This window comes from Rhinatrema bivittatum, chromosome 5, assembly GCF_901001135.1.
Source record: "Rhinatrema bivittatum chromosome 5, aRhiBiv1.1, whole genome shotgun sequence".
NCBI lineage: Eukaryota > Metazoa > Chordata > Amphibia > Gymnophiona > Rhinatrematidae > Rhinatrema > Rhinatrema bivittatum.
The window spans coordinates 212,151,063-212,176,124 of record NC_042619.1 but is presented as its reverse complement, the minus strand read 5'-3'; the positions used below and the strand labels follow the sequence as shown (position 1 = coordinate 212,176,124).

At 45.4% G+C, this 25,062-nt stretch overlaps 1 protein-coding gene across 1 annotated transcript in view; it reads right to left on the bottom strand.

The window, feature by feature from the left end:
- Window positions 1-25,062, bottom strand: part of EFHC2 (EF-hand domain containing 2) — a 161,244-nt gene that overhangs the window by 126,439 nt on the left and 9,743 nt on the right. The window contains exon 2 of the mRNA XM_029603120.1: window positions 21,716-21,904. Coding sequence (XP_029458980.1) covers window positions 21,716-21,904 — 189 coding nt within the window. The remainder of the gene's footprint in view (window positions 1-21,715; window positions 21,905-25,062) is intronic.

Genomic DNA, 25,062 nt, shown 5'->3' with positions numbered 1-25,062 from the left:
TCAGCGAGTCTATGATTTATTTTTTTTAATAATGGAACAATTTGTGTTTATCCCTTTTCTAATTGTGAATCAAAGTATCATCACCACCAATCTACTTTGCTTTTCTTTTAACAAATGTTGTTGCAGTGCAGATCTTTTATTTTACTTTTCAAGTCAACAGACTTGGACATTACTGGGCCCAATATTTAAGGCGTGTTCAGTGCTATTTAGCCAGATATGTGTGACTTATGCAGCCAAGTAGCGGCCACTGAATATGCGCCTAGGATCTACGGCTGTCACTTAGCCGTGTAAATCCCTTGTATGGCTAAAAGTTACACGTACAAAAGGTAGACGAGTGTTGGGCTGATCGGGGGAGAAACGAGTTAAGTTAGCCATATAATTTATATAGCTAACTACTGATAATTGGAGTTAGCCGCATAAGTTTACATCTAAGTTTAGATGCCCCATAGAACAGTTCTAAGCTTAGCCGAGTGGACATACCTGCTAAATGCGTATATATATGCATATATTCAGCGGCTTTGCTGTGCTGATGAATGTACATCGTAACTTAGCCGGATTAGTTATATCCGGCGAAGTTACTTAACCGGCCAGCGCTGAATATTAGGCCCTACTGCTTTTAACTGATTTAGAGGGCAGTATCTAGCTTGAAAATTCTTGTGATGTCATGGTATTGATGATATAATAATCCTTCTGTTGTGATGCTTTGTTGATATGTCATGTACCTGCTTGCTATAAAGTACTGGACATTTCTAGCTGGCTTTCACTGAGCAGTGCTGCTGCTTAGTGAAATGGAGAACTGTTGCAAATGTAAGTCGCTGAAAGGTAAGATGATTCTTAACCAAACCTTTATTTTGCTTTTTCATGTACACGAGCTTATATACTAGTGTCTTAATTGAGATTCTGTGTTGATGCAGCATTGTATTCTAACTTCAATAAAAGGTTAATGATAAAAAAAAATAAAATTGTAGCATTAAAAGTTAACATTAATAAATAGTATAAAGACCATGGAAGATGAAAGAAGGAAACCCAATGTCAAATCTTGATATTCCCCTGAGATGAACCCTTTGTCAAGATCCTTGAGGAGCAGCGCTGGATTCTGTCCCATCCCCACCACCATTAAGGAACAGCAGTATATTCCCATGGGGCCAGGTATAGGATAACAAGTGGCAAAAAACAGTAATAGAAGAGGCTTAGTTTAAAAGAAGTGAAGGGAAAGCTAGAGATCATCTAGAGTCTATGGTATTGTAATAAGAGGCAGATTTTTTGTTTTTAGAAGCCCATCACATTCTCTCAAACTATGTTGACTCAGAGGGGAGTGGTTTTGATTGGGGGTGGTGCGAATGGTGGTTGAATGGGTATCGAGTGATGCGCTTGGAGCGTTTGGGAATTTGTTGGTCTGATTGGATTGGGATTCTCAGTACTATCCAGGGGTGGGGGATGCTGCATAAACAAATAAAGAAAAGAAGGCTTCCATAACCTTTTTGTTAAACTGGTTACCGTATTGATATTGTTGTTCACTGCTATCTTTTTTCTGTAACTGGGATATTGTATGTCTTCACAATAAAAAATGATTTTGCAAAAAAAAAAAAACAAACAAACATGCACTTAAATCCAGCACACAGTTTCTTAATGCATGGATTAAAATAGTTTAACTCCTGATGCAGTAATCAAATGATATGCTTATTTATTTATTTATTTTATCAATATCGTTTATAGTCCACACCATCAAAAAAATATCTGAGCAGGTAACAAAACATTCATAATCTTAAAATTAAAAAACAAAATAACATAAATCTACATATTAGCAGATGAAACATAAAAATTCATGAATAAAACAATAACTTGACAATGCCAATGCATCACACAACTCTGAGGCAGAGATTACATGACTGAGATAAAACAAAAGTTAAACAAACCTGTCAAAATACTAAAACAGTTAAAAATTATATAAAATCACAAAAGCTAAAGTAAATGGGTGAGTTTTTAAATACTTTCGAAACACTGAGAGAGGGTTCATTCATCAAATTTGCAGAATGCAAGTTCTATAATTCAAGACTTGCTACATAAAAAATCTCTCTCTTGATTCACCAAGACATATAAATTTGAATGAGGGAACATCTAACAAGCTTTGGTTAGCAAATCTAATGTCCGAGTTGGAAGGTAAAGTTTTAAAATCGAGTTAAACCAACTGGGGGCAAGGCCATGTAAAGTTTTAAAAACAAATATTAGCATCCGAAAGTTAAAATGTGTGTTTGATGAGTAAAAAAAGGAAAATTGGTTCTTACCAGAAAATTTTAGTTCCTGTAGTACCACGGATCAGTTCAGACTGTGTGTTATGCCTCCCTTCCAGCAGATGGAGACAGAGAAAACTTGAAGAGCACCCCCTCTTAACCTGGAGTGCCACCTGCATCTCTTCAATATAATGAATATCCAAGCAGAATTAGAACAAGAATGGATCAAACATGGACAAAACAGAGAACTTTGAACAAAAACGCAGAAAAAATCTTGCCAAACAGTGAATAAGAAGAAACCTGTAGGCATCTTCCATAGCTTTCTGCATAAACAATTACTATCATAGTGGACTCTCAAGGAAGAAAACCCCCCCAACAAAGGGTGGGTGTCTGGACTGATCCGTGTTACTACAGGAACGAAAATTATCAGATAAGAACCAATTTTCCTTTCCCTGTATATACCCGGATCAGTCCAGACTGTGGGATGTATCAAAGCGTCCCTATGTAAGGTTGGACCTTGAGAGTCCCGCTTGAATGACACAACTTCCAAAGTTGCCAGCATTCAAAGCCTGGACATCCAAGCGGTAGTGTCAAGCAAATGTATGTATCGTCTTCCAGGGTGCCGCTCTACAAATTTCTTGCAGCGATACCAACTGGCATTCAGCCCACGAAGCCGCCTGAGAGCGAATCGAGTGGGCCTTCAATCCTTTGGGAATGAGTCGACCACGACAAATGTAAGCGGATGAAATAGCTTCCTGCAACCATCTAGCTAGGGTCGCTTTAGATGTTTTATGTCCTTTCTTAGCACCACTCCACAAGACGAACAAATGATCGGAAACCTGGAAAGGGTTAGTGACTTCCAAATAGCGCAAAAGGGTCCTTCTAACATCCAGACGCCCTAACTCCTTGGATGAGGAGCATCAGGAGAGGTACCCGAAAAAGCCACGAGCTCTACGGATTGATTTAAATGGAAGGACGAGACCACCTTTGGTAAAAAGGAAAGGACCATTCTGAGAGAAACTCCCAAGTCAGAAATCTGCAAGAAGGGCTCTCTGCAAGACAGGGCTTGGATCTCAGATATCCTCCAAGCCTAGCAGATTGCTACCAAAAACACTGTTTTCAAAGTGAGGTCTTTTAACATGGCCCTCTTAATAGGTTCAAAGGGCGGTTCACACAAAACTCTAAGCACCAAATTAAGACTTCGCGAAGGACACACAGACCGGACTGGAGAATTTAGATGATTTGCCCCTCTGAGAAAACGTATCACATCTGGCTGTGAGGAAAGTGATTTACCATGAACCTTACCTACGAGAGAACCCAAGGCAGCCACTTGAACCCGGAGGGAATTGAAAGACGAACATTTGGCTAAGCCTTTCTGTAAGAAAGAATATGCGCCACCAAAGAAAGACGGGATAGGACGCCCTGTTCACGACACCATGACTCAAAGGCTCACCAAACCCTGACATAGGAGAGGGAGGTAGAGGTCTTCCTAGATTGCAGCAGAGTAGTAATCATGTCCTCCGAATATCCTTTCTTTCTCAATTGCCACCTTTCAAAAGCCAGGCCGCTAGACAAATGCAATCTGCCTGGTCAAACAATATAGGCCCTTGACGAAGCAGATTTGGCATTTGACTGAGCCTCAGGGGGCCGTCCAGCATGAGATTGACCAAGTCCACGAACCACGGACACCAAGGCCATTCCAATGCCATTAGAATCACCTTCCCTGGGTGTACCTCTATCTGTCTGAGAATCTTGCTGACTAGAGGCCAAGGAGGGAAGACATACAGGAGCACAGAAGCCGGCCAGGGGAGCACCAGTGCATCGACTCGCTACACGCCGTGCTCTCTTCTGCGACTGAAGAAGCAAGGAGCTTTGGCATTTTGAGGCGTAGCCATCAGGTCTAGGTGAGGAGGGCCCCACTTGCGCGAGATGAGACATCGCTTGGTCGGAAAGCTCCCAATCTCCGGGATCTATCCTTTGCCGAGTTAGGAAATCCACTTGTATGTTGTCGGTTCCGGTGATGTGAGATGCTGCCAGAAGGGCAAGATGTCGCTCCGTCCAGGTCATGAGTAGCTCCTCTTCGGCCACCACTATCTGACTCTTGGTGCCGCACTGACGGTTGATGTAAGCCACTGTAGTCGCATTGTCTGACAGGACTCTGACTGCCTGGTTGCTTAGGAGAGGCAGAAGTGCCGCAGCACCAACCAAATAGCCTTGGTTTCTAGGCAATTGATGGACCAGCTCGCTTCTTCCTTCAACCATTGGCCCTGAACTGACTAGGACTGACAGACTGCTCCCCAACTTGAGAGGCTGGCATCCATGGTCAACACTATCCAATGTGAAAGTTCGAGGTCCACCCTGTGGCTCAGGTGTTCCAGGACAAGCCACCAGCCAAGACTGGAGCTGGTGGAATCAGTGAGAGGTAAGGGGGCCCGAAACTCCTCCGACATCGGATCCCAATGGGACAGTAACACTTGTTGCAATGGTCTCATATGCACAAAGGCCCAGGGAACCAACTCCAAGATGGCTGCCATGGACCTGCAAATAGTCCCGGGCCTTGGGTAGAGGAAGCGACAAAAGATGATGGAGTGACTGCGACAATTTGGCGATCCGCTCCGGCAGGAGGAACACCTTCCCCACACGGGTGTCGAACCGAGCTCTTATCTGAGAAGGCAGAAGGTTGCTCTTGCCCTGATTGACAACCCATTCGAGAAATTTGAGAAGACTTAAGACTTTGAAGACCACCTCCTCACAGAGATCTCTGGACTTTTCTCAAATGAACCAGTCATCCAGGTACAGGTGAACTAGAACTCCTTCCCTCTGGAGGGCCACCACTTTGACTACCATTACTTTGGTAAAAGTGCAAGGTGCCATAGCCAGACCAAAAGGCAGGGCACAGAACTGGAAGTGCATCCCGAAGCAAAGTGAAGATACTTCTGATGATCTTTGCGGATGGCTATGTGCAAGTATGCTTCTGTTAGATCTAGGGAAGCCAGAAATTCGCCACTGCAGACTGCCACGAGGACTGAGCGCAGAGTCTCCATCTGGAAATGCGGGACTTTGAGCGCTCTGTTCACCCTCCTAAGGTCGAGGATCGGCCGGAAGGTCCCCTCTTTCTTGGGAACCATGAAATAGATGGAATATCGCCCTTTTTTCCACTCGGCTTGTAGGACGAGTACTAAAGCCCTGAGGGAAATCAGCCGGTCGAGAGTCTGGCGAGCGATCTGCGCCTTGGTGCGAGAACCGCAAGGAAAGACCATGAAGAGGCGTCGTAGAGGCCGAGCAAATTCCAAAGCGAAGCTGTGCTTTATGATGTTTAAAACCTACCGATCGAAGGTTATTCTGGCCCATTCCTTGTAAAATTGGGACAACCGCCCCCCTACATGAAGAACCGAGGGATGGTCCAGCTGCATTTCATTGAGAGTACTTAGATCCAAGCAACACAGAAGCAACTCCATCATGGGAGGGCCGATGACCTCTAAAGGAAGAAGTCCATGCCTGCGGCCTGCCTGCGGGCTGCTTCTGGCCCGCAGACTACACCCTGCTTTGCTGAAATCTCCATTGCCCCCGAAAGCGAGAGCGAGCCGGGGAGAAGCTTCTGGAAGGCTTAGGCCTATCCTCTGGGAGTTTGTGCAGTTTGTTCTACGCCAGGGACCTAATCATCTGCTCCAAGTCTTCACCAAAGAGAAGCTTCCCGTTGAATGGCAGAGCACTTAACTGAGCCTTGGACGAGACATCTGCCACCCAGTTGCAGAGCTATAGGAGCCGCCTTGAGGATACTGCGGACGCCATAGTCCGGGAAGAAGTTCTCAGAAGATCGTTCAGGGCGTCATCTCCGTATGCAACCGCCACTTCCAAGCGCTCCACTTCCGCCGAATCCTCAGGAGGAAGGTCTCTGGAAGTTAACAAATGTTGCACCCAGCAGAGGCTAGCTCGGAGCATGAAGCTACTGCATACAGCCGCTCGGGTACCCAGTGGTGAAACTTCGAATATCCGTTTGAGGAGAACTTCCAGTTTTCTATCTTGGAGGTCTTTAAGGGCCGCAGCTCCAGCCAAGGGAATAGTAATCCTTTTAGTCACTGTCGACACTGAAGCATCCACTTTAGGAAACTTCAACATCTCCAGGGTCTCTTCGGGCAAAGGATAAAGTTTATCCATAGCCTGACCCACTCGCAGCCCAGCCTTAGGCACATTCCACTCACGAGTCATCAACTCCTGGACCATAGGATGAAAAGGAAAGGTCTTCGCTGGACCCCACAACCCTGTCAGAACTGGGACGATAGAATCCTGGGGGAGTACTTCCCGTGGGAGCTCCACCCAAAGTGCCAATAGGACCCAAGGGATAAGAGGGTCCAATTCCTCCCTGTGGAATAGACGAGCTACCTTCAGGTCGTTGTCTTCAAGATGAGTCGCTTTCCCCAGGTCATCCTCTGGTTCTGCCCCCGAAAGAGAAGCAGGAACCGGGAGTGGGTCTGGAGTCCCAGCACCAGCCACGTCAGGAAGGGTAGCACCGTCCTTAAGGGAAGAGCCCCGCAGCTTCGCAACGCAAAGGGAGGTTTGGGAGTCCTGGTGCTTAGAAAGCTTTTGGGGAGGCCGCTCAGGGCGACCCAGAAGCGAACTTTCTCTTTGTTGAGTCTCGTTGGGCAGAAAAGCAAGTTTGCTTACCGTAAACGGTGTTTCCATAGATAGCAGGATGAATTAGCCATGCTGTCTGGGACCGTCACGACCGGATCAGTAGGCGGAGTTTCTCCTAGAGTACAGAGTTTTGAACTCTGTGCAGCTGCGCGGTGAGTTTCCCGCACGATTGCCCAATTTACCTCAGTCTCTTGTAACAAAGTGAGAAGAATATAGAAAAAATAAAATGTATTTAATGTGTGTGTGTAGACTGTCTAGGGAGGAAGGAGGGATCGCACGGCTAATTCATCCTGCTATCTATGGAAACACCATTTACGGTAAGCAAACTTGCTTTTTCCCAGCGATAGCAAACTGAATTAGCCATGCTGTCTGGGAGTCCCAAGATCCCGGGTGGTGTCTAGATGTTTGTTTGTAGGTTAGGATGAAAGAAAAGAAATAGATGCCTGTAGTCTTAAAACAATCCTTTATTGCAGTGGAGACACAAGGGTAGCCCGACTCTGGCCGAGTTTCGCCGTTTCAAAACGGCTGCCTCAGGGGCTTACAATAATCTTCTTAGGAGAACTCCACTAGCGAATGCTTCAAGACGCAACATAAGAGATCATACAGCTCTTTATATGATCACATTATATTCTTAGTCGATATATAACTAATGAATTCAAGAAGATTATTGTAAGCCCCTGAGGCAGCCGTTTTGAAACGGCGAAACTCGGCCAGAGTCGGGCTACCCTTGTGTCTCCACTGCAATAAAGGATTGTTTTAAGACTACAGGCATCTATTTCTTTTCTTTCATCCTGACGGCTATTATAGATCGCCTTCCTTCGTGTTTGTAGGTTAGGACACCACTTAAATTTTGAACAGTAGACAGTCTTATTTTTGTGTCATGGTTGACAGGATTGCCGAGCCCATGGCTGCATCAGAAGAGCTCTGCTGTTGTAAGCAATAGTGCACAGTGAAAGTGTGTAAAGAAGACCAAGTGGCCACTTTGCAAATGTCTATCAGCGAAATGTTTCTGTAATGGGTGACTGATGTTGCAGTTGCTCTTATTTGGTGTGCTTTTGGTGTCGTTTGTAATGGCAGATTACGCTTATTGTAGCAAAAGGTAATGCATTGGGACAACCAACTAGTCAGAGTCCTTTTGGAGACAGGTGTGGGTTAAAGGAGAGGAACAGCTGAGATGGTCTGGATTCCGAATGAGTTTTCTGTTTGTAATAAGCCAATGCTCTTTACAGTCCAAGGTGTGGAGAAGCTTATCTCTGTCGTTCTGATGAGGTTTTGGCTTGAAAATGGGAAGAGTAATGGACTGGTTGATATGAAACGCAGATACCACCTTCGGGAGGAAGGTAGGATGAGGACAAAGGGTGACCTTGTTATGAAAGAATTCTAAATATGGGGAGTAGTGAACCAAGGCTTGTAATTCACTTACTCTCCATGCTGATGTTACCGCCACTAAGAAAACTGTTTTCCAAGTAAGGTATTTGATATGACAGGCATCTAGAGGTTCAAAGGGAGGTAACATTAGTTGTTCCAGTACGATATTGAGATTCCATGGTACCGGCGGCTTTGTGACCGGTGGTCTCAGATGTAGAATGCCACGCAAGAATCTGGAGATTAAAGGGTGGTTGGAAATATATAGTCTGTTCTGAGTACGGTGAAAACCTGCAATTGCATTAATGTGTACTCTAACAGAGGCGTATGCGAGACCTGCTGTGAAAAGAGTATGGAGGTATTCTAGAAGATATGTTATCGTTGTAGAGAAAGGGTCTAGGTTCTTTGGTCTGCACCATTCTGAGTACCGACGCCATTTCCCGACATAGTTACGCCTGGTGGATGGTTTTCTGGATTCAATGAGAATGTCCTCAAGTTGAGATGAGAGTCCCAGGTAATTTAGTACATGCCTTTCAATCTCCATGCTGTCAGATAGAGGGATTGATGCATTGGATGAAGAAGGGATCTCCCTTCCTGAGTTAGAAGTTGGGATGGTTTTCCAGTAGGATTGGTGGGCGAATGGATAGTCGTTTGAGATACGGGTACCATGGTTGCCTTAGCCAGGATGGGGCTATGAGTATCATGACCGCTGCATTTCTGATGCATTTTTGTATTGTTTTTGATATTAGTGGAATGGGCGGGTAAGCGTAAAGTAGGCCCTCCGTCCATGGAATGAGGAAAGCATCTGGAGCGTAACGAAGTTTGCTGTTGTACACAGAGCAAAATGCCTGAGTTTGTCGATTGCTCTCTGTGGCAAATAGATCTATGGTTGGAAACCCCCACTGATGGAATATGTTGGATATTTCATCCTAGTTCAAGGTCCATTCATGTGGATGGAAAATTCTGCTGAGGCGATCCACTGTTACATTGTCGAGACCGGGAAGGTAAGTGGCTTGTATCGAGACTTGGTTGGATACTGCCCATGTCAGTATGCAAAGCTTTTCTCGACAGAGGATCCAGGAACATGACCCTCCTTCTTTGTTTATATAAAACATTGCTACTTGATTGTCTGTGTACACCATGAGATGTTGTCCTTGAAGTTTGGTCGAGAAGGTTTGAAGTACTTTCCAAATGGCTCGAAGAGATTGATTTGAAAATTGGACTCCCGAAGAGACCAGCGTCCCTGAGCCTTTAAGTTGTTTAGATGGGCTCCCCAGCCCTTCCTGGAGGCATCTGTGGTGAGAGTGACTTGATGCAGGGGATGCTGAAACTGTACTCCTGAGTTCAGGTGGTTGATGATCATCCACCATTGAATGCCCATTCGCATTTGTCTGGTGAGGCGTACTCTGGTTGATAGTGGTTGCCAGAACTGTGACCATTGGTTCTTGAGTCCCCATTGTAGACGATGCATGTGGAGTCTTGTATATGGGACTACATGGATGGCTGCTGCCATATGATCCAACAGTTGAAGAATTTGTCATGCCGAAGCATGTGATTGATTGAATAGATGTTGAGCCAGAGAAGACAGTGTTTGTATCCTGTCCTGTGGTAGGTACGCCCTCTGATGTACAGTGTTGATGAGCACCCCAATGAATTGTAGAACTTGAGTAGGTTGAAGTTTTCGATTTTTCGAAATTGATGATGAATCCCAGCTTCTGAAGACAACTGATTGTTTGGAATGCATGAGTCTTTAATGTAGTTGGTTCCGAAGCTACCAACAGCCAGTCGTCGCAATATGGAAATATCTGTATCGAAGGTTGTCGGAGATGAGCCATCACCACCGCTAAGCATTTTGTGAACACCCTCGGGGCTGATGAAAGGCCAAAGGGTAGGACTTTAAACTGGTAATGAATGTTCTGAACTTGGAAACAAAGGTACTGCCAGGAGGAAGGGTGCATGGGTATATGGGAATAAGCATCTTTCAGGTCTATGGTGCATAGCCAGTTGTTGGGTTGCAGAAGGGGTAGAATGCTTTTGAGAGATGTCATCTTGAATTTTTCTTTTTGAATGTGTTTGTTGAGGTTTCTCAAATCTAAGATGGATTGAAGACCTCCCAATTATTTTGGAATGAGAAAATATGGGGAGTAAAACCCCTGATTTTTTAATGAGGTTGGAAGTACTCGGATTGAGTTCTGCGACTGTAGACTGACTAACTGTTCCTGTAAGTCTGTTTAATATTTTGATGTAATCTTGAGAGGGGAACAAATTTAATCTGTAACCTTCTTTTATAATGTTTAGCACCCAGCGGCCTGAAGTGATCGCCTCCCAGCTGGCATAAAACAGCTGGAGGTGGCGCTGGGTAACTCAAAAAGACTGCGTTTGCTTTGGTGGTGCTGCTGGAGTTGGTTTTGGTGGACGTGATTGGCAAGGTCGTCCACATGAAGGCTGTGGTTGTGGTTGGTAACGCTGATTTTGATAATACTGAGACCTATAAGTGTTATACGGTCTGAAAGATGCCCTTGAATAAGGTCTTCTCCTATATGAAGGATAAAATCTTTTAGAAGAAGAATGTGGGTCTGATGAAGTCAGGGATTGAACTGTCATATTCTGCTCTTTCAGAAGGGTAACTGTCTCACCAAATTTGTTACCAAAAAGATTGTCCATCAGACAAGGAATATCAACTAACTTGTCATGGACATCATCCCTTATGAAACTAGCTTTTAACCATGCTATGCGACGTGCTGCTATTGCTGTCGCTGAGGAACAAGCCGATAATTCAAATGACTCATAAACTGAACAGAGTAAGTGTCGGAGACCTTCCTTCATGTCTATAATCCTAGTTGACCGTTGTGATTGTTTCCGCTTCTTTCTCTGCTTTCTTGGTTTAAATACCCCCTCCCCTCTCCATGTTTATTGTAATTTTCCATGCTGCTGTTTTACTGTAAACCGATATGATGTCCCTACGAATATCGGTATATAAGACTGTTTAAATAAATAAATAAACAAACAAATAAATAAATAAATAAATAAATGTCTGTGAATGGTTGCAGTAAGGAATTAACAGAAGCCACACATGCTGGACGTAATCTTTGTAAACATTCAAAGAGATACTGTATTATGTAAAATTGATGGTGTTGTATCTTTGTAGCCAGCATGGAGGAATGATATACCTTATGGCCAAAATCATCCAGGGATTTATGATCTTTCCCTGGTGGCGAGTTCGCATGGAGTTTTGATCTTTTGGCATGTAATAGTGCAGATTATACCACTACCGAGTTGTGGGGTAATTGGGTAGACTCATAGATCATGGAATTTTGCATCCTGTATTTTAAGCCCATCTTCCTTGAGGGTGCTGAGGTAGTAAAGGGTTTTTCCCACATTTTATGTAGAATCGCATCTAACACAGCATGTGGTGGTAAAGCAGTTGGCTCTGGCGGCATTTCAAATATCTTCAGGAATCCTAGAACCTCAGCCCAAGGGTCGGGAACCTTTCCTGTTTCAATGTTTAGGAGAGATCCTACTTTTTCTATGAATTTAGCTTAGGATAAAATCCTCCGGAGGAGAATACAGTTCGGGAAGGCCCTCAGGGGGATCTGACGGAAAACCTGTAGATGACGAAGGGGATGATGAAGACCATGGTGAATGTGGTGAATCTGGTTTATCCGGAACTGGAAGTAATTTTTCTCTCTGCTTTGGTGACGGGACCGTCAGGAGACGTGGAGGAGAGGTTGGAGATGATGGACCCGGAATCCGGGGGTGTATCTCTTCCAGATCATGGAAGAATGAAGTCAAAGCAAGAGAAATTTGTGACATCGCCTTTGATGCTAATGTATGATGTGAAGGCGTAGGAAGTGGTTCTGCAGGTGGGGGCAGTGCTCCCAGAGAGAAATCCTGAGAAGGGCGGCATGGTTCAGGATGGTGGCTTGATTGAGATCTCTGAGAAGAAGACCAATCCGATTGAGAACTCTCCCCCTCTGACGAATGATTAGTAGACAGGTGGACTATTTCTATGTCAGAATTGGTTTGTGGAGATTCTGGCATTTGGAGATGTTTCCTCTTAGCCTTCTGTTTGGAATGGTGTTCACGTTGAGGTGGATCTTGAGGAGAGGTCAATGGTGAAGCTGTAGGTGGGTCCTTATGTTTTGTACGCTTTGCATTACCATGATGGTGATGGCTAACGGGTTTCCTTTTCTGAATAGCATGTTGAGATGACCAAGATAGTGAAGCAGCTCTCCCAGAAGCGCCGTCTGATGTGTCGTGTGATAAGGCACCCTGCGCCGATGCGTCATGCGTTGTCTATGGCGCCGATGCACCGTGCGCTGATGCGCCATGAGATGCGCCATGTGGCTGCTTCGTTTTGTGTCTCCATGCTCCGAGTGCTTCGGCGTCGAGGAGCGAGAACGAGCGGGTACAGAGCCTTGTGCCCCGAACGGCGCATTCGATTTTCCCGCCGAAGGAGTCAAGGCCTCGACCTCCCTTCGCAGCCCTGGTGGTGGTACCGACCAGGCCGAATCACCTTCAAGTGAAGTCGATCGTCTAGGCGGCTTCTTCTTTATTTTCTTCGCCGGGCCCAGCGAAGAATGGGGCGACCATAGGCGCATGATTTTCTCGACGAGCTGTCTTCGGGCCCGGGGCGACATCCGACCACAGTCTCTGCTTGAAGCTGTGTCATGCTCCAGGCCCAAGCAAATGTAGCAATATTTATGTCCATCAGTGATGGACATAATTTTGCCACAATGGCAATATTTAAATCCTGATGGCTTCGGAGCCATCGCTGAAGCGACAAAAATCGAAAAAATTCTGAAGAGACAAGGAAGGAGAAATCATCCCGCGGTGCAGTCTTGCTCGCGGAAAAAAAGAGACTGAGGTAAATCGGGCAATCATGCGGGAACCTCACTGCGCAGCCGCACAGAGTTCAAAACTCTGTACTCTAGGAGAAACTCCGCCTACTGATCCAGTCGCGACACTCCCAGACAGCATGGCTAATTCAGCCTGCTATCGCTGGGAAAAGGCTTTGTGCATTAAAAGCACAAAGTCTAGAGAAAAAGTATTTGCTCCGCCCCTTCCCCCACCAGGGCTCAGGTTAGCCATCAGAAAAATCCTGGTCCGGTTCCAAAGAATCTTCCAGATTGATAAATAGGGTGGGAGATCCCCTCCCTCCACAGAGATCCCCTCCCCCCACAGAGCTGGCCCATGCTGCTAAAGTATTCAAAATGGCTGCCGTTCCTGTACTGAGTGGGAACAGAGTGACTGGAAGCTCTTGAGGATCAGATCTTTTATGTGCCGCGCAGGCCTTAGAGGGAAACTCCGGTACCCAAACTGAGCTGTCTTCTCCTCCGGAGAGGCAGTGGGAGCAAAGGCCTGCAAGAGAGAGGCACAAAGCCAACTCTCCACAGGCCACACGAGTAGGACGCAGCATCGGGGGATCTCGGAGAGGCACCGAAGTAAGAGAGGAGCCGCAGCAAAAAATGCATCATCAGAAAAAACCAGCCGGCTGAGGAGAAAAAATGCTAGAGCCCGGAAGAGCAAGTTTGCTTACCGTAAACAGTGTTTTCCATAGATAGCAGATGAATTAACCATGCTGTCTGGGTACGTCTTCTGTGCCACTAGGTGGCGTAGCTCTATAAGTATAGCAAAGTCTTTCAGCCAGGTGCTCCCTCTTATATCCTCTCTGATTCACCTCAGGCTCCTCAGTCAGTATTAAAGCAAGTGCAGGTGTTGCTGGAACTGTTCGGGGAAGCAAGTGGGTCAGCATGGCTAATTCATCTATCTACGGAAAACACCATTTACGGTAAGCAAACTTGCTCTTTTCACGTAGATAAGCAGCTGAATTAGCCATGCTGTCTGGGAGTCCCAGGCTGAAGTATTGAGCTGTCATGTAGTTTGATTGGTAATTAGCTCAAAACAAAGTTTTTAGGCGGACAGTTCCTATGAAGGCTGTAAATGCGATGAACATGTGCTCTTCTGTAGGATAGTTCTACTCATTACTGCATCATCTACAGTTTGTTTGTCCAAATAGTAATGAGATGTGAAAGGGTGCAGCGATGACCATGTTGCAGCTTTGCAAATATCCATGATGGGAACTTCATGGAGATGGGCCATTGAGGCTGCCAGTGCACGAACGTGGTGCACTTTTGGATTTGAAGAGATTGTGATCTTTGTTGATAATTATGAATGACGGTATATAAAATCTTTTAAATAAAAAAATAAATAAACAAAATTGAATACAGTTCGAAATCCACGTGGAAAGCGTTCTTTTTGTTACCGGATGTCCTTGTGCGTTCGGGTTGAAAGATAGAAAGAGTTGCTAAGGTCGGTTAGGTGAAGTAGTGTGCTGCTTGTAAAAAGCCAGTGCATGTTTACAGTCCAAAGTATTGAGTTTTCTGTCATTTTCATTTGCATGAGGTTTCAGATGAAAAGTTGGTAAGGTTATGGTCTGGTTAATGTGAAAACTGGAAATAACCTTTGGTAGGAATTTTGGGTGAGTTCGAAGAGTCACCTTGTCATGGTGAAATTGAAGATAAGGCGGGTAGTGGACTAGCACTTGCAGTTCATTTACTCTTCTTGCTGAAGTTAACGCAACTAGGAAAAATACTTTCCATGAAAGGTATCGAAGGTGACAAGTGTCCAATGGTTCAAAAGGGAGAAGCATTAGTTGTTCAATGACTACGTTAATGTCCCATGGTACTAGTGGTTTTTGCAATGGAGGGTGTAAGCGTAACACTCCTTTCATGAATCTGGAGACTAAAGCATGACACGAAATGGGTTTTCCATTAAAGTAAGTATGGTAAGCTGCAATAGCGCTTAGAAGAACTCGGAGTGAGGAAGTTGCCAGACCTTCATTATAAAGTAAATGGAGGTATGAAAGAAGCTGTTCAGATGGGCAAGTGAACGGATCTGTTTCTGTTGTTGAAACACCAAGAAGCATAGCGAGACCACTTTCTTTTGTAGCCGAGTTGAGTGGAAGGCTTTCTCGAGGATACTAAGATCTCCTGAACAGCAGGAGAAATATCTAGGCGTTGGTATGTGATCTGTTCAACCTCCAGGCTGTGAGATATAGGGAGAAATGAAGAGGATGTAGGAGAGATCCGTTATCCTGGGTTAGAAGCTGAGGGCTATTTCCCAGGGGTATGGGGTTGTATATCGATAGATGAACTAGGTAACTGTACCATGGTTGTCTTGGCCAAGCTGGTGCTATTAAGATCAGATCGGCTTCGTCTTCAATGCATCTCTGTATGGTGCGGGAGATGAGCAGTATTGGTGGAAATGCATACAGTAGGTTGTGAGACCAACTCACGAGAAAGCATCCGACGCGATTCTTTTTGAGCTGGGGTATATTGAACAGAGGTTTTCCAGCTGTGCGTTGTTTTCTGTTGCAAAAAGGTCGCTGGAGGGGTGACCCCAAATGGTGAATAAGCGGTGAGCTACTTCCCTGTCCAACTGCCATTCGTGAAGATGAAATATTCTGCTGAGTTTGTCTGCCCTGGAGTTCTGAATTCCAGGCAGATAAGTTGCTTGAAGAGATATTGATCTTTGATGAGCCCATTCCAGTAACTGTACTGTCTCTTTGCAGAGGTTCCAAGACCCGGATCCTCCTTCTTTGTTTATGTAAAACATCGTGACTTGGTTGTCCGTATGAATCATGACTATCTTCCCTCGAAGAGATTCTTTGAAAGCTCGAAGGGCGTTTCTGACCGCTTTGAGCTCTAGTAGGTTGATGTGTTGAGTCCTCTCGAATGTCAACCATAAACCCTGAGTTGTCAATTGGTCTAGATGAGCTCCCCAACCCTTGAGGGAGGCATCTGTGGTGAGTATTAGATGATGTCGTAATGGTCTCAATGACGCCCCTGTCTGCAGTGTTGACTGAAGATCTGTTTTCATACTGTTTGTCATGGTAATGAGAGTGGATAATGGATGGAGGAATTGATTCCACTGGTTTTTCAGTCCCCATTGAAGGCGACGCATGTGGAGTTGTGTATGAGGGACTACATTTATGGAAGCTGCCATGTGGCCGAGAAGAGTTAGAATATGGCGAGCTGATGTTATCAAAGTCTGAAGGAGATCTGTAGCCAGAGTAGAGAGAGCCAATGCTCTCGGATGGGGAAGGAAAGCCTTGTCCTGTATCGTATTGATGAAGGCCCCTATGAATTGTAAAGTTTGAGTGGGCTGCATATGTGATTTTTCGTAGTTTATGAGAAGGCCTAGATTGTCTAGGCAAGAAATAGTTCGTAGGAGATTGGCCCGTAACAGGGTCTGATTGGAGGCTACTAGTAGCCAATCGTCCAGATAAGAAAATATTTGCACCCCTTGACGACGAAGGTGCACCACCGCCACTGCTAAACACTTGGTGAATACTCTGGGGGCAGAGGAGAGGCCAAATGGGAGAACCTTGTATTGGTAATGTTGATTGTCCGCCTGGAAACATAGGTAGCACCAGGAACTGGGATGCATTGGAATGTGTACATAGGCATCCTTTAAGTCCAGGGAGCACATCCAATCCTTTGGTTGAAGAAAGGGAAGGATGGATTTGAGAGAAGTCATTTTGAATTTCTCCCTGTAGAGATGTTTGTTCAGGTAAAGGAGATCCAATATCGGACGCAGTCCTCCTGATTTCTTGGGAATTAGGAAATATTGGGAGTAGAATCCCAGACAGAATTGTTGGAAAGATAACCTCTGAATGCAGTTGTTCTGTAGAAGATTCTGAATTTCTTTCAGTAGAGGTTCTTTGTGAGATGTTAATTGTTTTTGCGGAACCCAATGTGGAAGGGTTGGGAGGGATGAGAAATGAAGATTGTAACCGTGGGCTATGATTGATAACACCCACTGGTCCGATGTGATATGAGTCCAGGCGGGAAGAAAGTTTGATAATCTGCCTCCTACCGTGGGGTAATGGGATGGTGGTGGGATCATTCTTAAAAACCAGTTTGAGTTTTGGCGGGTTGAGGGTCAACCTGTTGTCTAGGCGGGGGAGAGGCCCCTGCTCTTTGGCGAGGGGCTGCAGGTTGGTATGGCTGTTGCCTTGAAGGTTAGTAAGGTTGAGGTTTGTAGTATGAAAACGGTTTACAGGACTTAAAGGGTGGTCTTCGGTATGACCCTGTAGGAGTATATTGCCGTCTTGAAGTAGATGGTTGATGTGGTGAAGTTAAGGAGAGGACAGCCGTCTTCTGTTCCTTAAGCTTCGATACCGTTTCTGTGAATTTATCTCCGAAAAGCTTGTCTGGACAACATGGCAAATTCGCTCATTTGTCATGGACATCGTCTCGTATGGCGCTGGATCGAAGCCATGCGAGACGACGTGCAGCCAAAGCATTTGCTGAACCTCTGGATGAGATGTCAAAACCCTCATAGACTGTTCTTAACAAGTGCCTTAAGCCTTCCTCCATGCTGTGATATTGAGAAAGCAAAGCCATATCTGGAAAACTCTGTTGGAGATTTGTTTTAAGTGCTTGTAAATTGTCAAACAGGTACTGAGTAATATAAAATTGGTGATTCTGAATTTGCGTGTTTAACATTGCTGAATTAAAGGATTTCTTTGCAAATTCATCCAACAGTTTACTGTCTTTGTGAGATGGTGTATTCGAATGAATACGGGATTTTCGTGCCTTCTGCATCGTTGACTCAACAACGACAGAGTTATGCGGAAGCTGAGAAGAAGCATGAAAGGGAGAATCTTTCATCTTATATTTTATTTCAATTTTCCTGGATGTTGGAAGCATGGACAGTGGAGTGTCCCAGGATTTCTCTATCAGCTGTGTTAGAACAGAATGCTGTGGAAGGGCTATTGGCTCTGTGGGGGCATAAAAAATCTTCAGTATGCCCATCATTTCCTGATGTGGGTCAGGCAATTTCCTGGTTTCTACATTTCCTGGTTTCTACATTCCAGGAACCACTGAAACTGTTGGTAAGTTGGTAGGTTGGGTTTGAATATTTGATTTTTCTACCTACTGTAGAAACTGAGAATGTTGGTAATTTGGGTCATGGCCTGAGTAGCGAGACCTGAAGTGGACGGTACTAGTGTTGGTTCCATACTTGGCGGCAGAGGAAAAGCAATTACCTCTTCTGAACTGTTCCCTGAAGTGGGTTGAGATTGGCCTAGACTTGATGCCCCAATGCAAATTATAGACTCAGATGATACTGTTCCAGGCGAGGTAGGAGATGTGGACGAAATATGAGGAGGCAAAAAACTCTGGATCAGATTCTAAATTTGGAAGAGGAGATACTTCTCTTCGCCTCTTATGGCCCGAATGGTGTTTCTTATAGGGATGTGAATTGTTTTTTGACGATTTAAAAAAATCGTCAGATATTTTTTAAATCGTCAAAAAATCGTTAGAGTCGCGATACAATAGAAATTCCCCCGATTTATCGTGAAAAATTGGGGGAGGGGGAGGGGGAGGGCTGGAAAACCGGCACACCAAAACAACCCCTAAACCCACCCCGACCCTTTAAAACAAATCCCCCACCCTCCTGAACCCCCCAAAATGTTTTAAATTACCTGGTGGTCCAGTGGGGGGGTCCCGGCGCGATCTCCCGCTCTCGGGCCATCGGCGCCATTTTGCCTGCCACTAATATAAATGGCGCCGATGGCCCAATAAAAAAAAAACCCACCCGACCCTTTAAAATGACCCCCTTAGCCTTCCCCCCCCCAAAAACCTTGTAAAATTACCTGGTGGTCCAGCGGGAGCACGGGGAGCGATCTCCCACTCTCAGGCCATTGGCTGCGTTAATAAAAATGGCGCCGATGGCCCTTTGCCCTTACCATGTGACAGGGCAAAGGTAGCGCCGGCGCCATTTTGAATATTGGCAATACAGCCTGAGTGCGTGAGATCGCTCAGGGACCCCCGCTGGACCCCCAGGGACTTTTGGCCAGCTTGGGGGGGCCTCCTGACCCCCACAAGACTTGCCAAAAGTCCAGCAGGGGTCCGGGAGCGACCTCCTGCACGCGGGCCGTATTGCCAGTATTCAAAATGGCGCCGGCGCTACCTTTGCCCTCACTATGTCACAGGGGCCGACGTGGATGGCGCCGGCGCTACCTTTGCCCTGTCACATGGTAAGGGCAAAGGGCCATCGGCGCCATTTTTATTAACGCAGCCGATGGCCTGAGAGGGGGAGATCGCTCCCCGCGCTCCCGCTGGACCACCAGGTAATTTTAAAACCTTTTTTGGGGGTTCGGGAGGGTGTGGGAGGGTTTTTTGATTATTATCGCAGCCGATAATCAGAACTCAAATCGGGCTGGGCGATAAAAATTTTAAGATTTGGATCGGAACCGATCAGATTCCGGTTCCGATTCACATCTCTAGTTTCTTATGCTGTTTGTGTGGAATTTGCGTCGGCTGTGCGCCGGTATGCATCGACGACATACCCATTATATGAGATGTTGAGACAGGAACAATCATGCGTCGATGCGTTGGTGGTATATTTGTTGCGTGGAAGTGATGCAGCTTGAACGCAGAGGCATCCGTGCACTGATGCGGTGATGCGCCAGATGTGTTTTGGTGCTTCGATGAGTTGAACATCTTTTGCTGCGTCGGTGCACCGTACGTCCTGTGGTGCATCGATGCTTCGGAGTTTTTTCGCCGTCTCGACGCGTCTGACTGCTGGCCGTCGATGCATCCAGTCCGTCGGTGATCCCACCAACGCATCCCCAGCACTGTGCCCCAGTTTTTCACAGGTAAGCAACGGTGGGTGTTCTGACTGGTGGGCTCAACTGAGGAAGCTTTCCTCGATGAGGGAGACCTTTTCCTTCTTTTTGGTCCTGGTGATGACCTTACTGAAGCCTCAGAAGGTGCATAGGAACCTGAAGTCTTGGATTGAAGGTCCTGTATTTTTGCTGCCCGTTGACGCTGGGCACGTGGGGACATGCGTCCACAGTCCGCACAATTAATTTGGTCGTGGGAAGGTCCCAGACACAAATAACAGGACTTGTGGCAATCAGTGGCCGACATAATTTTACCACAAGAGCAAAATTTGAAACCAGGACGTGGCATTCTTCAATCTGCTGTTTATTTGAAGATGATTTTCACTGGGTGTTTTTCCTTTTTTTTTTTTACTTCAGAAAAATTTCTCTCACAGGAGAGCAGAGCTCTGTGTGCCAACTGCCGCACGGAAAAAAACTGACTGAGGAGCCTGAGGTGAATCAGAGGGAGCACCCGGCTGAAAGACTTTGCTATACTTAGAGAGCTCCGCCACCTAATGGCACGGAAGACAAACCCAGACAGCGTGGCTAATTCAGCTGCTTATCTACGTGAAAATTAAAAATAGCTACAGCAGCTGTACAGCACAAAACTTAGAGAAGGCTGACAGGCTGCTTCTTTACTTCTTTTTTTAAACGGGCCGGGGATACTAGGGGGGAGGGCCCTGACCACCGGTATCTCCCCCCCCCCCCCAGGCGCCTTACCTTTTAGGAGCCCCGCAGGGTCACCAACCCCAGCACCTTAAACTTGTACCAGGGGGGATAGTCCTACTAGGACCTGCCTATCCCCTGGGAGGATATGTTTTGTCCTGCTTGATCCTTTTTTTTTTTCCAAGAGATTGCCTTACCCCAAATAAAAGGGCAAGACCACAGGGTTTGCCACCTACATCTGCTGGAGACAGAGAAATACTGAAGAGATGCAGGTGGCACTCCAGGTTAACAGGTGCTCTTCAAGTTTTTCTCTGTCTCCATTTGCTAGAAGGGAGGCATAACCCATAGTCTGGATTGATCCGGGTACGTACAGGGAACACACATTTAGCATGGACTAAATGCACATTTAAACTCAGGAGTGCGGGGGGGAAAGCCACCACTGGAACAGTCAGGCTGATGATAGCCGCATGGCGCAGCACTGTATATGCTGCAGGACAGGCAAAAAAAAAAAAAAAAAAGGCTTTCTCTCTGGCCAAGAGAAAGATGGATGAATACAGACTTACCTGACTATCCTGCTGACCTCAGGAAAATCTTTTTTTCTTTTTTTGCCTGTCTGTTGTCAGATAGCAATGCTGGAAACTTTACTCCACCTCTCACCACCTCTCAGCATTAAAAAAAATGTGTAGTCAGCCACTGCATTGGGAGGGAATACTTATTAGCATGGGATTTCCATGCAAGGGCACTGAACTTACCGCCTACTTTTGAATGCTCATTTTGTGAGCATAAATCTCCTTGCAGTAAGGTTTATTCTCACAAAATGAGCATTCAAGGGCTGGAAAATCTGTGCATTCAGGTGAACACACCTTTCTGCATTGGCCTGTCAGAAGGGAAAATGTTCCATACTGAGCCACTTACTCCACACCTACAGTGCTCCTTGGAAATCTCCCATCCAGGCACCAGTTAAACCCAACCTTGCTTAACTTGAGAGAATTCACAAGATTAGAGTACCAGGTGCTACTGATCTGTCACATGCTTTGGCTTCTTTGAAGAGTTGTATATGAGGGGTTTGGTTCTTTCTACATGTGCACCTGATACTCTTTTATTCTGATAAAGCCAGTCAGTGACTGAGATGCACACAGCTTACCTGTTTATCGAATGCCACCCATGATGGGGAGTCGCTTCCTACGCCCCGGGGGAATACGCTGTGTTTAGGTGGCAGCTTCTGTCCACCCAAGGGTTCGCCTCCAATGCTAGGCTTGGCTTCACCCACCCACTTAGGAATTCTATTGGTAAAACCAAAATGCTGAGATTTGTGGAACTTTTCCTTCCCGAGCTGAAAAACAAATTCCAAAATAAAAAAGGTGATCATCAGACCTCAATTGTATTCCTTTTAATGATTTCTTTACCTTTAATGAAACTTTCTTTACCTGCAGTAACAGGCCATCATAAGGCAGTACTGTGGGAGCTGCTATGGGAAAAAAAGACAGAGTGTAGAACTTTAAAAAAAGGAAGAAAGCAGCAAATGCTTTTATATTATCCACATTACTTCTTCCATATTCATATGTGTTTTAACACTTGACCACCCATCACAATAAGTTCTATACACCCCAGGGAATTATGTGATTATGTGTGCACATAATTCTATGATTAATGAGCATCCACATAATCACATAATTCCCGGCTGAAATGACACCCTTTTGCCTGTTTTAACCTCTGGATTCATGGCACTGGCCCCAGACTGTGCCTAGTGCATGCCGATACCACTTCCAAGAGGGACCTGCATGCTCCAGCTCTCACAATTGTGATTCTCTGAGCTTCCTCAGATGTGACGTCAGGCTGAGCCAATTACTGTGTCTGCTTCATGCTTCTGCCTCAGAATGTAGGCTGCTAGTGGACAGCTTTGCACAGGAAGGTGGTAGGAACAGGCAGAAATGCAGGAGTCGAGACAATGACATGCTGGACCAGTGCTGGGCTACCTGCAGGCTACTATTGCATGTGACCTGCAGGTAGAACCCTAGGTAGAAATGCCAAAGGCTTATAGCAATCACTGTTGGCTGTCCCAAATATGATGATTTGGGCCCTGGGGAAAGGCAGCTACTAGGCAGTGCAAGATTACATTCCTACAGCTGGTGGCTGCAGCAGGCCTTGCTGCCTGATGTAAAGGAGGTTGTCTTAGGAAGAGGAGGAACCTGATGGGAGAGGGAGGAGGCCAATGGGAGAGGAGGGTGCTTTAAGGGGGAAAGAAAGAGTACCTCATGGGAAAGGGAGGAAGCCAATGGGAGAGAAGGGTGCCTTAAGTTAATGCATTCTCCTCTCCTCCCTCAGGCCACTCCTCTCTGGAGCACCCTCCCTTTTCTGCCCCATATCAGGGAGAAAGGGGGGACCTGAAGGAGGAAAGGATGATGCTTGGTATTATACTGTTCTATTTAACCTACTAGTTTAAAAATGAAAGCATGTATTTTTTCATTATTTTGAGTTTTTAAACTCCTAATTTTAAAATTTCTGAAGCATAAATATCCAGGATGTAGTTATTTACATATTGAACTAAAAGAAATTGCTTCCCTCTCTGTACTGTATAATATTTCAGGAAAATAAGTAATACTCTGTATGAATGGAATAAACTTATTGTTAATTTATTATATAAATTATATAATTATACAAATTAACTGAACTGCTCTCCCACAATTCATTTCAGTCTCTGAAAGCTGATATACTTGCAAGGAAGTCATGAATTACTTCAGACTCACCAGACCTGATTGGTCTATGTAAATTCAAATGTCACTAATGACATCACATACCCTTTAGGAACCAATCAGAGCCCCCGATTTATTGTTTCAAACATGGCTCTTTCAGCAAGTTCAGAGAATGTGCAAAGGAACAGCTTAAAGAAAATTTTAAAAATCACAACTTAGCAGTAAAGATTTTAATACATACAGGGTAAGTATTACTATTTTCTGGTTGTACTTTTTAAAACGTTAAAGTACAGCATAGGGTAAATATCTACATCAACACTGTGAATGCAATAAAAGGAAACAGTATTCACTTAGATGATGGGGGAAAGCCAACAGTTTCTCAGAACCTCATGGTTCAGAATGATGTATTTTAAAGGATACCAAAAGAACAGGGAAATTAGGTTGCAATAAATGCTAAAGTAGACCAGGTGCTTTTAAGTAAAGAGCAGACAGAGCAGAAAGATAGGAAAATTGGTTCTTACCTGCTAATTTTCAATCCTGTAGTACCATGGATCAGTCCAGACAACTGGGTTCATTCCCCCTACCAGCAGATGGAAACAGAGAAAAGCTTTGCTGACACTGCATCATAAACCCCAGTGCCCCCTGCAGTTCCTCAGTATATATCTATATCAAAGCAGAAAATAGCAAAAAACTTTGAACAAGTAAAAGAAATCTAAAATACTGAATGCATCAGAGAACAATCCTATAGTTGAGTGGATGACTCTCCCCTAAATATTCCCCTTCCTTAATTGGGCAGGTTCTGGACTGATCCTTGGTACTACAGGAAAGAAAATGAGCAGGTAAGAACCAATTTTCCTTTCCTTGTACGTATCCGGATCAGTCCAGACTCCTGGGATGTACCAAAGCCCTTATCTAGGGTGGGACCTGGAGAGTCCCGCTTGCAGAACGCTCTCGCCAAAAGAAGGGGATCCCGTATCCCCCACAGCTAGACGATAGTGCCTTGCAAAGGTATGCAGCGACTTCCAAGTTGCAGCCTTGCAAATTTCCTGTGGAGAAACAAGTTGTGCTTCCGCCCATGAGGTCGCTTGCGAACATGTTGAATGAGCATGCAAACCTTTTGTGATATACGTAGAAGCAATTGCCTCCTTCAACCAATGTGCAATAGAGGCTTTAGAAGCCTTGGAACCTTTGTTCGCACCACTCCACAGCACAAAGAGGTGATCGGACCTCCTAAACTCATTCGTAACCTTGAGGTAAGGCAACTAAGCTCTCTGTACATCTAAATGTCTGAGCGCCCTTGCATGAGGATCTGATGCCGCTAAGGCAGAAAAGGCCAGACACTCCACTGACTGATTGACATGAAATGTTGAGACTACCTTTGGTAAAAAAGAAGGTACTGTCCGTAAAGACGCTCTCGCATCCAAACTCTGAAGGAAAGGATCACAGCAAGACAGAGCCTGCAACTCAGAAATCCTCCTAGCCGAACAGATGGTCATCAGAAAAACCACCTTAAGCGTCAAATCCTTCAACATAGACTTCCGGAGCGGTTCAAAGGGAGCTTCACACAAACCTCTAAGGACGAGATTAAGATTCCAAGATGAGCAGGACCTCTGAACCGGAGACCGTAGATTTATTGTCCCCCTAAGAAACCTAATGACGTCCGGATGAGCCGAAATAAGGGAACCATCAATCTTGCCACGGCCCAGCGCTGCCACCTGTACTTTAAGCGAACTGAGAGACAAGCCCTTAGCGAAGCCATCTTGCAAGAAAGGTAAAATGTCAGGGATTAAAGCCCTGA